The sequence below is a fragment of the Eucyclogobius newberryi genome, unplaced genomic scaffold, assembly GCF_026437365.1.
Source record: "Eucyclogobius newberryi isolate DKJ021-1_F unplaced genomic scaffold, fEucNew1.0.hap1 SCAF_14, whole genome shotgun sequence".
Lineage (NCBI taxonomy): Eukaryota > Metazoa > Chordata > Actinopteri > Gobiiformes > Gobiidae > Eucyclogobius > Eucyclogobius newberryi.
In genome coordinates, this window is record NW_027315768.1 from 38,479,475 (window position 1) to 38,492,045 (window position 12,571).

General features: G+C 47.9%; 1 protein-coding gene across 1 annotated transcript in view; it reads right to left on the reverse strand.

Moving 5' to 3' along the window:
* LOC140359129 (titin-like) overlaps positions 1-12,571 on the reverse strand; it is a 342,168-nt gene that overhangs the window by 94,792 nt on the left and 234,805 nt on the right. The window contains exons 107-115 of the mRNA XM_072443997.1: positions 11,331-11,645; positions 10,955-11,239; positions 10,031-10,336; positions 7,724-7,896; positions 7,273-7,519; positions 6,286-6,561; positions 3,621-3,920; positions 3,248-3,550; positions 173-472 (exon numbers count right to left, since the gene is read on the reverse strand). Of these exons, the coding sequence (XP_072300098.1) occupies positions 173-472; positions 3,248-3,550; positions 3,621-3,920; positions 6,286-6,561; positions 7,273-7,519; positions 7,724-7,896; positions 10,031-10,336; positions 10,955-11,239; positions 11,331-11,645 (2,505 nt within the window). The remainder of the gene's footprint in view (positions 1-172; positions 473-3,247; positions 3,551-3,620; positions 3,921-6,285; positions 6,562-7,272; positions 7,520-7,723; positions 7,897-10,030; positions 10,337-10,954; positions 11,240-11,330; positions 11,646-12,571) is intronic.

Here is a 12,571-nt window from a genome sequence, read left to right on the forward strand (position 1 = left end):
TAACATGTCTAACACAGGTCTATCACATGTCTATAACATGTCTAACACAGGTCTATCACATGTCTATAACATGTCTATAACATGTCTATAACATGTCTATAACAGGTCTATAACATGTCTAACACAGGTCTATAGCCCGGTCTGAACCCGGTCTGAACCCGGTCTTGCTCACCGTTCTCGGCCTGCACCAGCACGGCCTCGGTGGGCTCAGAGGGTTTGCTGAGGTTGACCGCGGTCCTGGCGATGACTCTGAACTGGTACGACAGGTCTCGCTCGAGGCCGGTCACCGTGTACTCTTCACGAGGACAGTTCTGGGAACTGGTGTTGCAGCGGAACCACGAGTCACCAGGAACTCTGGTGCACTCCACGTAGTACCCCACGATCTTTGAGCCGCCGTCGTTCTTTGGACGAGTCCAGACCAGAGAGACAGAGTTCTTTGTCACGTCCAGGACCTCAGGCTTCCCCGGAGCGTCTGAGAGACAAATGTACTTAAGACAATACACATGACCCTGTCCCACTGATGGGAGGAGCCTAGTGTACAGGGTTAAGTGGGAGGAGCCTAGTGTACAGGGGTAAGTGGGAGGAGCCTAGTGTACAGGGGTATGTGGGAGGAGCCTAGTGTACAGGGGTATGTGGGAGGAGCCTAGTGTAGATGGTTAAGTGGGAGGAGCCTAGTGTACAGGGGTAAGTGGGAGGAGCCTAGTGTACAGGGGTATGTGGGAGGAGCCTAGTGTAGATGGTTAAGTGGGAGGAGCCTAGTGTACAGGGGTAAGTGGGAGGAGCCTAGTGTACAGGGTTAAGTGGGAGGAGCCTAGTGTAGATGGTTAAGTGGGAGGAGCCTAGTGTAGATGGTTAAGTGGGAGGAGCCTAGTGTACATGGTTAAGTGGGAGGAGCCTAGTGTAAACGTTTTTTAGTGGGAGGAGCCAATTGTACTAATTATTTAGTGGGAGGAGCCTATATACGGGTTTTTTCCTTCTCTTTTCTGGAAATGGATCCAGGACCTTGTTGCTGTGAGGCGGCGGTGCTATGGAGCCGACTACAACATGAACTGAGCCAATCGTGTCGCACCAAATGTGAAGCGAAATGAAGCTTAAACGAGCAAAATATCACTTTAGATTCCTCTAGATGTTTCAGTGGTTATTCTAGATGTTTCAGTGGTTATTCTAGATGTTTCAGTGGTTATTCTAGATGTTTCAGTGGTTCCTCTAGATGTTTCAGTGGTTATTCTAGATGTTTCAGTGGTTATTCTAGATGTTTCAGTGGTTCCTCTAGATGTTTCAGTGGTTATTCTAGATGTTTCAGTGGTTATTCTAGATGTTTCAGTGGTTATTCTAGATGTTTCAGTGGTTCCTCTAGATGTTTCAGTGGTTATTCTAAATGTTTCAGTGGTTCCTCTAGACGTTTCAGTGGTTAATCTAGATGTTTCAGTGGTTATTCTAGATGTTTCAGTGGCTCCACTAGATGTTTCAGTGGCTCCACTAGATGTTTCTGTGGTTCTATATGTTTCAGTGGTTATTCTAGATGTTTCAGTGGTTATTCTAGATGTTTCAGCGGTTCCACTAGATGTTTCAGTGGTTCCTCTACACGTTTCAGTGGTTATTCTAGATGTTTCAGCGGTTCCACTAGACGTTTCAGTGGTTCCTCTAGATGTTTCAGTGGTTATTCTAGATGTTTCAGTGGTTCCTCTAGACGTTTCAGTGGTTAATCTAGATGTTTAAGTGGTTCCTCTAGATGTTTCAGTGGTTATTCTAGATGTTTCAGTGGTTCCTCTAGACGTTTCAGTGGTTAATCTAGATGTTTAAGTGGTTCCTCTAGATGTTTCAGTGGTTATTCTAGATGTTTCAGTGGTTCCTCTAGATGTTTCAGTGGCTCCACTAGATGTTTCAGTGGCTCCACTAGATGTTTCAGTGGTTTTAGATGTTTCAGTGGTTATTCTAGATGTTTCAGTAGATGTTTCAGCGGTTCCACTAGATGTTTCAGTGGTTCCTCTACACGTTTCAGTGGTTATTCTAGATGTTTCAGCGGTTCCACTAGACGTTTCAGTGGTTCCTCTAGATGTTTCAGTGGTTCTAGATGTTTCAGTGGTTCCTTTAGATGTTTCAGTGGTTATTCTAGACGTTTCAGTGGTTCCTCTAGACATTTCAGTGGTTCCTCTTCACGTTTCAGTGGTTATTCTAGATGTTTCAGCGGTTCCACTAGACGTTTCAGTGGTTCCTCTAGATGTTTCAGTGGTTCTAGATGTTTCAGTGGTTCCTTTAGATGTTTCAGTGGTTATTCTAGATGTTTCAGTGGTTCCTTTAGATGTTTCAGTGGTTCTAGATGTTTCAGTGGTTCCTCTAGACGTTTCAGCGGTTATTCTAGACGTTTCAGTGGTTCCTCTACACGTTTCAGTGTTTATTCTAGATTTTTCAGTGGTTCGTCTAAATGTTTCAGTGGTTCCTCTACACGTTTCAGGGGTTATTCTAGATGTTTCAGTGGTTCCTCTATATGTTTCAGTGGTTATTCTAGATGTTTCAGTGGTTCCTCTAGATGTTTCAGTGGTTCCTCTAGATGTTTCAGTGGCTCCACTAGATGTTTCAGTGGTTATTCTAGATGTTTCAGTGGTTATTCTAGATGTTTCAGCGGTTCCACTAGATGTTTCAGTGGTTCCTCTACACGTTTCAGTGGTTCCTCTAGATGTTTCAGTGGTTCCTCTAGATGTTTCAGTGGCTCCACTAGATGTTTCAGTGGTTATTCTAGATGTTTCAGCGGTTCCACTAGATGTTTCAGTGGTTCCTCTACACGTTTCAGTGGTTATTCTAGATGTTTCAGCGGTTCCACTAGACGTTTCAGTGGTTCCTCTAGATGTTTCAGTGGTTCTAGATGTTTCAGTGGTTATTCTAGATGTTTCAGCGGTTCTAGATGTTTCAGTGGTTCCTCTAGATGTTTCAGCTGTTATTTTAGACGTTTCAGTGGTTCCTCTAGATGTTTCAGTGGTTATTCTAGATGTTTCAGTGGTTATTCTAGATGTTTCAGTGGTTCTAGATGTATCAGTGGTTCCACTAGACGCTTCAGTGGTTCCTCTAGACGTTTCAGTGGTTCCTCTTGATGTTTCAGTGGTTATTCTAGATGTTTCAGTGGTTCCTCTAGATGTTTCAGTGGTTCCACTAGAAGTTTCAGTGGTACTAGATGTTTCAGTGGTTCCACTAGATGTTTCAGTGGTTCTAGATGTTTCAGCTCTAAAGCGTTGCTGGTAGAGACACTCACCGACGGGCGTCCTGGCGGTGATGAAGTCAGTCTTGGCGCTGGGTTTGCCTTGGCCGGCGCGGTTGATGGCGGACACCCTGAAGGTGTACTCCAGGCCCTCGATGAGGCCGGCGCAGGGGTACTCTGTGGTCCTCACCACCGTGTCGTTGGCCTTCACCCACAGCAGACTGTTCCTCTCCTTCTTCTCAATGTAGTACCCGGTGATGGGGCTTCCTCCGTCACTCTCGGGACGATCCCACGCCACAAACATGCAGTCTTTGTTGGTCTTGTTGATGCGGCAGTTCAGCGGCTCGCTCGGGACGTCTGCGAGGGCAAAGACGGGACGTTTAAAAGGACACACGACAACAGAAACGTGGAGGAGCAGGGTACTCACCGAAGGGGAACCTGGCCACCATGTGCTCCGACTGCACCGGGTCGGACACGCCGTAGCGGTTCTCGGCGCGGATCCTGAACACGTACTCTTTGCCCGGGATGAGCTTGCCCAGGCGAGCGTTGGTCTTGGTGCACGAGGACACGGCCGTCACCCAGTCTCCACGGGTCACGTCGCACTTCTCCACCACATAGTTGGTGATGGCACTGCCCCCGTCCTCCAGGGGTTTGGCCCAGGACAGAGAGCAGGCGTCAGAGTCGATGTCCAAGATGTCCACGGGGCCCTCGGGGGGGCCCGGGATGTCTGAGGAGAGAGGGGAGCAGGGTCAGTAAAGGCTTGTTCACATGTTCATGTGTTCATCGTGTGGAGGATGTTCATGTGTTCATCGTGTGGAGGATGTTCATGTGTTCATCGTGTGGAGGATGTTCATGCGTTCATCGTGTGGAGGATGTTCATGTGTTCATCGTGTGGAGGATGTTCATGCGTTCATCGTGTGGAGGATGTTCATGCGTTCATCGTGTGGAGGATGTTCATGCATTCATCGTGTGGAGGATGTTCATGTGTTCATCGTGTGGAGGATGTTCATGCGTTCATCGTGTGGAGGATGTTCATGTGTTCATCGTGTGGAGGATGTTCATGCGTTCATCGTGTGGAGGATGTTCATGTGTTCATCGTGTGGAGGATGTTCATGTGTTCATCGTGTGGAGGATGTTCATGCGTTCATCGTGTGGAGGATGTTCATGTGTTCATCGTGTGGAGGATGTTCATGTGTTCATCGTGTGGAGGATGTTCATGTGTTCATCGTGTGGAGGATGTTCATGCGTTCATCGTGTGGAGGATGTTCATGTGTTCATCGTGTGGAGGATGTTCATGTGTTCATCGTGTGGAGGATGTTCATGTGTTCATCGTGTGGAGGATGTTCATGCGTTCATCGTGTGGAGGATGTTCATGTGTTCATCGTGTGGAGGATGTTCATGCGTTCATCGTGTGGAGGATGTTCATGTGTTCATCGTGTGGAGGATGTTCATGTGTTCATCGTGTGGAGGATGTTCATGCGTTCATCGTGTGGAGGATGTTCATGTGTTCATCGTGTGGAGGATGTTCATGTGTTCATCGTGTGGAGGATGTTCATGTGTTCATCGTGTGGAGGATGTTCATGTGTTCATCGTGTGGAGGATGTTCATGTGTTCATCGTGTGGAGGATGTTCATGTGTTCATCGTGTGGAGGATGTTCATGTGTTCATCGTGTGGAGGATGTTCATGTGTTCATCGTGTGGAGGATGTTCATGTGTTCATCGTGTGGAGGATGTTCATGTGTGGAGGATGTTCATGTGTTCATCGTGTGGAGGATGTTCATGTGTGGAGGATGTTCATGTGTTCATCGTGTGGAGGATGTTCATGTGTGGAGGATGTTCATGTGTTCATCGTGTGGAGGATGTTCATGTGTTCATCGTGTGGAGGATGTTCATGTGTTCATCGTGTGGAGGATGTTCATGTGTGGAGGATGTTCATGTGTTCATCGTGTGGAGGATGTTCATGTGTGGAGGATGTTCATGTGTTCATCGTGTGGAGGATGTTCATGTGTGGAGGATGTTCATGTGTTCATCGTGTGGAGGATGTTCATGTGTTCATCGTGTGGAGGATGTTCATGTGTTCATCGTGTGGAGGATGTTCATGTGTGGAGGATGTTCATGTGTTCATCGTGTGGAGGATGTTCATGTGTTCATCGTGTGGAGGATGTTCATGTGTTCATCGTGTGGAGGATGTTCATGTGTGGAGGATGTTCATGCGTTCATCGTGTGGAGGATGTTCATGTGTTCATCGTGTGGAGGATGTTCATGCGTTCATCGTGTGGAGGATGTTCATGTGTTCATCGTGTGGAGGATGTTCATGTGTTCATCGTGTGGAGGATGTTCATGTGTTCATCGTGTGGAGGATGTTCATGTGTTCATCGTGTGGAGGATGTTCATGTGTTCATCGTGTGGAGGATGTTCATGTGTTCATCGTGTGGAGGATGTTCATGTGTGGAGGATGTTCATGTGTTCATCGTGTGGAGGATGTTCATGTGTGGAGGATGTTCATGTGTTCATCGTGTGGAGGATGTTCATGTGTGGAGGATGTTCATGTGTTCATCGTGTGGAGGATGTTCATGTGTGGAGGATGTTCATGTGTTCATCGTGTGGAGGATGTTCATGTGTTCATCGTGTGGAGGATGTTCATGTGTTCATCGTGTGGAGGATGTTCATGTGTGGAGGATGTTCATGTGTTCATCGTGTGGAGGATGTTCATGTGTTCATCGTGTGGAGGATGTTCATGTGTGGAGGATGTTCATGTGTTCATCGTGTGGAGGATGTTCATGTGTTCATCGTGTGGAGGATGTTCATGTGTTCATCGTGTGGAGGATGTTCATGTGTGGAGGATGTTCATGTGTTCATCGTGTGGAGGATGTTCATGTGTTCATCGTGTGGAGGATGTTCATGTGTGGAGGATGTTCATGTGTTCATCGTGTGGAGGATGTTCATGTGTGGAGGATGTTCATGTGTTCATCGTGTGGAGGATGTTCATGTGTTCATCGTGTGGAGGATGTTCATGTGTTCATCGTGTGGAGGATGTTCATGTGTGGAGGATGTTCATGTGTTCATCGTGTGGGGGATGTTCATGTGTTCACCTCGGATGATGATCTTCAGGGCCTGGCTGATGGACCCAGACGAGTTCTCTGCCATGAGACTGTACTCGCCGCTGTCCAGCCGTGACACGTCTTTGATGATGAGGACGCAGAGGTTGGCGTTCTGCAGCACGGCGAGGCGGCTGGACGACACCACGGCGGCATCAGCACGTTTCCACTTACACAGCGGGGCCGGTTTACCCGACACCACGGCCTCCACGCGCAGCTTGGCCCCGGCTCGGGCGCTCACCGTCTCAGCCATCACGATCTTAGGCTCCACTGAAGAGACACACGGGAGACACACGGGGACATCTGTAACACCTGTCCTAAAACCATGACTATATGCTCAGGCTAACGACTAGCACGCCTCTCATGGCCTCTCACATCTCTGCTCCTTGGCCTCCATGACCTCTCATAGTCTCTCATGACCTCTCATAGCCTCTCATGACCTCTCATAGCCTCTCATGACCTCTCATAGTCTCTCATGACCTCTCATGACCTCTCATAGCCTCTCATGACCTCTCATAGCCTCTCATGACCTCTCATAGTCTCTCATGACCTCTCATAGCCTCTCATGACCTCTCATAGTCTCTCAAGACCTCTCATAGCCTCTCATGACCTCTCACCTCTCTGCTCCTTGGCCTCCATGACCTCTCATGACCTCTCATAGTCTCTCATGACCTCTCATAGCCTCTCATGACCTCTCATAGTCTCTCATGACCTCTCATAGCCTCTCATGACCTCTCATAGTCTCTCATGACCTCTCATAGCCTCTCATGACCTCTCATAGTCTCTCATGACCTCTCATAGCCTCTCATAGTCTCTCATGACCTCTCATAGCCTCTCATGACCTCTCATAGTCTCTCAAGACCTCTCATAGCCTCTCGTGACCTCTCACCTCTCTGCTCCTTGGCCTCCATGACCTCTCATGACCTCTCATGACCTCTCATAGCCTCTCGTGACCTCTCGTGACCTCTCGTGACCTCTCACCTCTCTGCTCCTTGGCCTCCATGACCTCTCGGGTCTGGGTGAAGGAGCTCAGGCCCATCATGTTCTTGGCTGCCACTCTGAACTTGTAGAGTTTGCCCTCCTTGAGTCCTCCCACCGACAGGCTCAGGCCCTTCACGGTGGTGTAGGCGTTCCACACCTCCTCCTGAGGCTTCTGCTCCTCCTCATCCTCCTCCTCCTCCTCCACCGGGGGCGGGGCCGGGGGCGGGGCTTCAGCGCTCTCCTCACCCTGTGCACCAATCATAGAGGAACAGACAGTCAGACCGTAGTCTGTGATTGGTTTAGGTTTTATACAAACACTTGTAAGATAAGATAAGCTAAGTGGCTAACGCTAGCGACTTTACAACTGACGCTTTATCTAGAGTTATTTATTCTCATGTAATCCAGATGCCCTCCCCCTCCCCCTCATGGTGTCAGATGCCCTCCCTCTCACCTGGACAGGCTCAGGTTCAGGTTTGACCTCTGGTGGAGGTTTGACCTCCAGATACTCGATGACGTAGCCGTCGATCTTGGCTCCTCCGTCTCTGAGCGGTTTGACCCAGGCCAGAGTGGCATTTGTGCGGTTCATGTCCAGGACCTCCACTCGCTCACACGGGTCAGGTTTACCTGAGGAGAGGGCGGGGTTAGGACCAGGACCATGGGGTCATGTCACTGTCACTGTCACTGTCATGACACTGTCATGTCACTGTCATGACAGTGACATGTCACTGTCATGTCACTGTCATGTCACTGTCATGACACTGTCACTGTCACTGTCATGTCACTGTCACTGTCACTGTCACTGTCACTGTCATGACACTGTCACTGTCATGTCACTGTCACTGTCATGACACTGTCACTGTCATGACACTGTCATGTCACTGTCACTGTCATGTCACTGTCACTGTCATGACACTGTCACTGTCATGTCACTGTCACTGTCATGTCACTGTCATGTCACTGTCATGTCACTGTCATGTCACTGTCATGTCACTGTCATGTCACTGTCATGTCACTGTCATGACACTGTCATGTCACTGTCATGTCACTGTCATGTCACTGTCATGTCACTGTCATGACAGTGACATGTCACTGTCATGTCACTGTCATGTCACTGTCATGTCACTGTCATGACACTGTCACTGTCATGACACTGTCACTGTCACTGTCATGTCACTGTCATGACACTGTCATGTCACTGTCATGTCACTGTCACTGTCATGTCACTGTCATGTCACTGTCATGTCACTGTCATGTCACTGTCACTGTCATGTCACTGTCATGACACTGTCACTGTCATGTCACTGTCATGTCACTGTCATGTCACTGTCACTGTCATGTCACTGTCATGTCACTGTCATGTCACTGTCATGTCACTGTCATGTCACTGTCATGTCACTGTCATGTCACTGTCATGACACTGTCACTGTCATGTCACTGTCATGTCACTGTCATGTCACTGTCATGTCACTGTCATGTCACTGTCACTGTCATGTCACTGTCATGTCACTGTCATGACACTGTCACTGTCATGTCACTGTCATGTCACTGTCATGTCACTGTCATGTCACTGTCATGACAGTGACATGTCACTGTCATGACAGTGACATGTCACTGTCATGTCACTGTCATGTCACTGTCATGTCACTGTCATGACACTGTCATGTCACTGTCATGTCACTGTCACTGTCACTGTCATGTCACTGTCATGTCACTGTCATGTCACTGTCATGTCACTGTCATGTCACTGTCATGTCACTGTCATGACACTGTCACTGTCACTGTCAATGTCACTGTCATGTCACTGTCATGTCACTGTCACTGTCACTGTCATGTCACTGTCATGTCACTGTCACTGTCACTGTCATGACACTGTCACTGTCATGTCACTGTCATGTCACTGTCATGTCACTGTCATGTCACTGTCACTGTCATGTCACTGTCATGTCACTGTCATGTCACTGTCATGTCACTGTCATGTCACTGTCATGTCACTGTCATGACACTGTCACTGTCATGTCACTGTCATGTCACTGTCATGTCACTGTCATGACACTGTCATGTCACTGTCATGTCACTGTCATGTCACTGTCACTGTCATGTCACTGTCATGTCACTGTCATGTCACTGTCATGTCACTGTCACTGTCATGTCACTGTCATGACACTGTCACTGTCATGTCACTGTCATGTCACTGTCATGTCACTGTCATGTCACTGTCATGTCACTGTCACTGTCATGTCACTGTCATGTCACTGTCATGTCACTGTCATGTCACTGTCACTGTCATGTCACTGTCATGACACTGTCACTGTCATGTCACTGTCATGTCACTGTCATGTCACTGTCATGTCACTGTCACTGTCATGTCACTGTCATGTCACTGTCATGTCACTGTCATGTCACTGTGTCCAAGGCTTTTACTGAACCATACAAGGTCGGGGACACTCGGGGTACTCACTGACAGGGTCAGAGGCCAGGTACGAGGTCGGGGACACTCGGGGTACTCACTGACAGGGTCGGAGGCCAGGTACGAGGTCGGGGACACTCGGGGTACTCACTGACAGGGTCGGAGGCCAGGTACGAGGTCGGGGACACTCGGGGTACTCACTGACAGGGTCGGAGGCCAGGTACGAGGTCGGGGACACTCGGGGTACTCACTGACAGGGTCGGAGGCCAGGTACGAGGTCGGGGACACTCGGGGTACTCACTGACAGGGTCGGAGGCCAGGTACGAGGTCGGGGACACTCGGGGTACTCACTGACAGGGTCGGAGGCCAGGTACGAGGTCGGGGACACTCGGGGTACTCCGGAGCCGTACTGGTTGACAGCGGTCACTCTGAAGTAGTACTCGGTGCCGGGCTGCAGGCCGGTCACTTTGAAGGGGATCTTGTCGGCGTTGACCTCGGCGTTGACCACGGCCCAGGTCTTTCTGTCCATCTCACGTTTCTCCACCGAGTAATGGAGGATCTCACTTCCACCGTCCACCTCCGGGGGGCTCCACCCCAGGACCAGAGACGTCTGCAGGACGTCAGAGGCCTCCAGGTTCTGCACCGGCCCCGGCGTGTCTGCAGAGAGACAACAGAACCAGGTCTAAACCAGGTCTGAACCAGGTCTAAACCAGGTCTGAACCAGGTCTGAACCAGGTCTGAACCAGGACAAAACCAGGTCTGAACCAGGACTAAACCAGGACTAAACCAGGTCTGAACCAGGACTAAACCAGGTCTGAACCAGGTCTGAACCAGGACTGAACCAGGACAAAACCAGGTCTGAACCAGGTCTAAACCAGGTCTGAACCAGGTCTGAACCAGGTCTGAACCAGGTCTGAACCAGGTCTGAACCAGGTCTGAACCAGGACTAAACCAGGTCTGAACCAGGTCTAAACCAGGACTGAACCAGGACTAAACCAGGTCTGAACCAGGTCCCGGGTCAGGAGCAGGTCTAACCTGGGTCAGGACTCGCCCAGGTCAGGACTCGCCCGGGTCAGGACTCGCCCAGGTCAGGACTGGCCCGGGTCAGGACTGGCCCGGGTCAGGACTGGCCCGGGTCAGGACTGGCCCGGGTCAGGACTGGCCCGGGTCAGGACTCGCCCGGGTCAGGACTGGCCCGGGTCAGGACTGGCCCGGGTCAGGACTGGCCCGGGTCAGGACTCGCCCGGGTCAGGACTCGCCCGGGTCAGGACTTACCGAGCACCTTGACGTTCACGAACACGGCCTTCTCCCCGGCCGGGCTGCGCAGGGTCAGGCTGTATTTGCCCGAGTCGTCCCGGGTGGAGTCTGGGATGATGAGGAAGGTCATGGTGTCGATGAGGTCCACTCTGCCCTTCCTCACCACGTTGTCCAGGCCCATGCGGCGCCACGTCACCTCAGGGTGCGGTCGGCCCCGGATGGTGGCCACCAGGCGGATGGGACAGCCTGCCCGTACCACCACGCCCTGTTTCATGGAGGCGTCCAGGTCGATCTCCGGAGCCACTGGAAAAGGATGATCACGTCAGAACAATCTGGACTTTTATACCACATGGTTGTGCCTTGAATAGTGGCGACCGTTGCCTTGACGACTCACCCAGGATGTCTTTGGGGATGACGGGCGCCTCCAGGTCACAGGGGGCGCTCATGCCCACCTGGTTCTGGGCAGACACTCTGAACTGGTACATGAGCGTGGCGTCCAGGCTGGACACGGTGAAGTCGCACGCCGTCAGCTGCGCGGCCACGTTGCAGCGCCTCCAGCCCTCGTCCTTCTTGCTGCCGTGGAGCCTGGACTCCACCACGAACCCGATCAGAGGCGCTCCCCCATCACACGCCGGCCTCACCCAGCCCAGAGACACAGAGCTGCGGGTGCGGTCCAGGACCTTCAGGGCCGTGGGCGGGGCCGGGACCTCTGCAGGACGAGGGACAGTTAGTCTGAGAGGCGGGACATTTACATGTATACAATATATACATATATAAGATATTTACATATATAAGATATTTATATAAGATATTTACATATATAAGATATATATATATATATATAAGATATTTACATATAGAAGATATTTACATATATATATATATATATAAGATATTTACATATATAAGATATATATATATATATAGAAGATATTTACATATATAAGATATTTACATATATAAGATATTTACATATATAAGATATTTATATAAGATATTTACATATATAAGATATATATATATATATAAGATATTTACATATAGAAGATATTTACATATATATATATATATATAAGATATTTACATATATAAGATATATATATATATATAGAAGATATTTACATATATAAGATATATATATATATATAAGATATTTACATATATAAGATATATATATATATATATATAAGATATTTACATATATAAGATATATATATATATATAAGATATTTACATATATAAGATATATATATATATATATAAGATATTTACATATATAAGATATATATATATACATAATATATTTACATATATAAGATATTTATATAAGATATTTACATATATAAGATATATATATATATATAAGATATTTACATATATAAGATATATATATATATATATAAGATATTTACATATATAAGATATATATATATACATAATATATTTACATATATAAGATATATATATAAGATATTTACATATATAAGATATATATATATACATAATATATTTACATATATAAGATATTTATATAAGATATTTACATATATAAGATATATATATTTATATAAGATATTTACATATATAAGATATATTTACATATATAAGACATTAGACTCTCACGTGGAGTGTGAC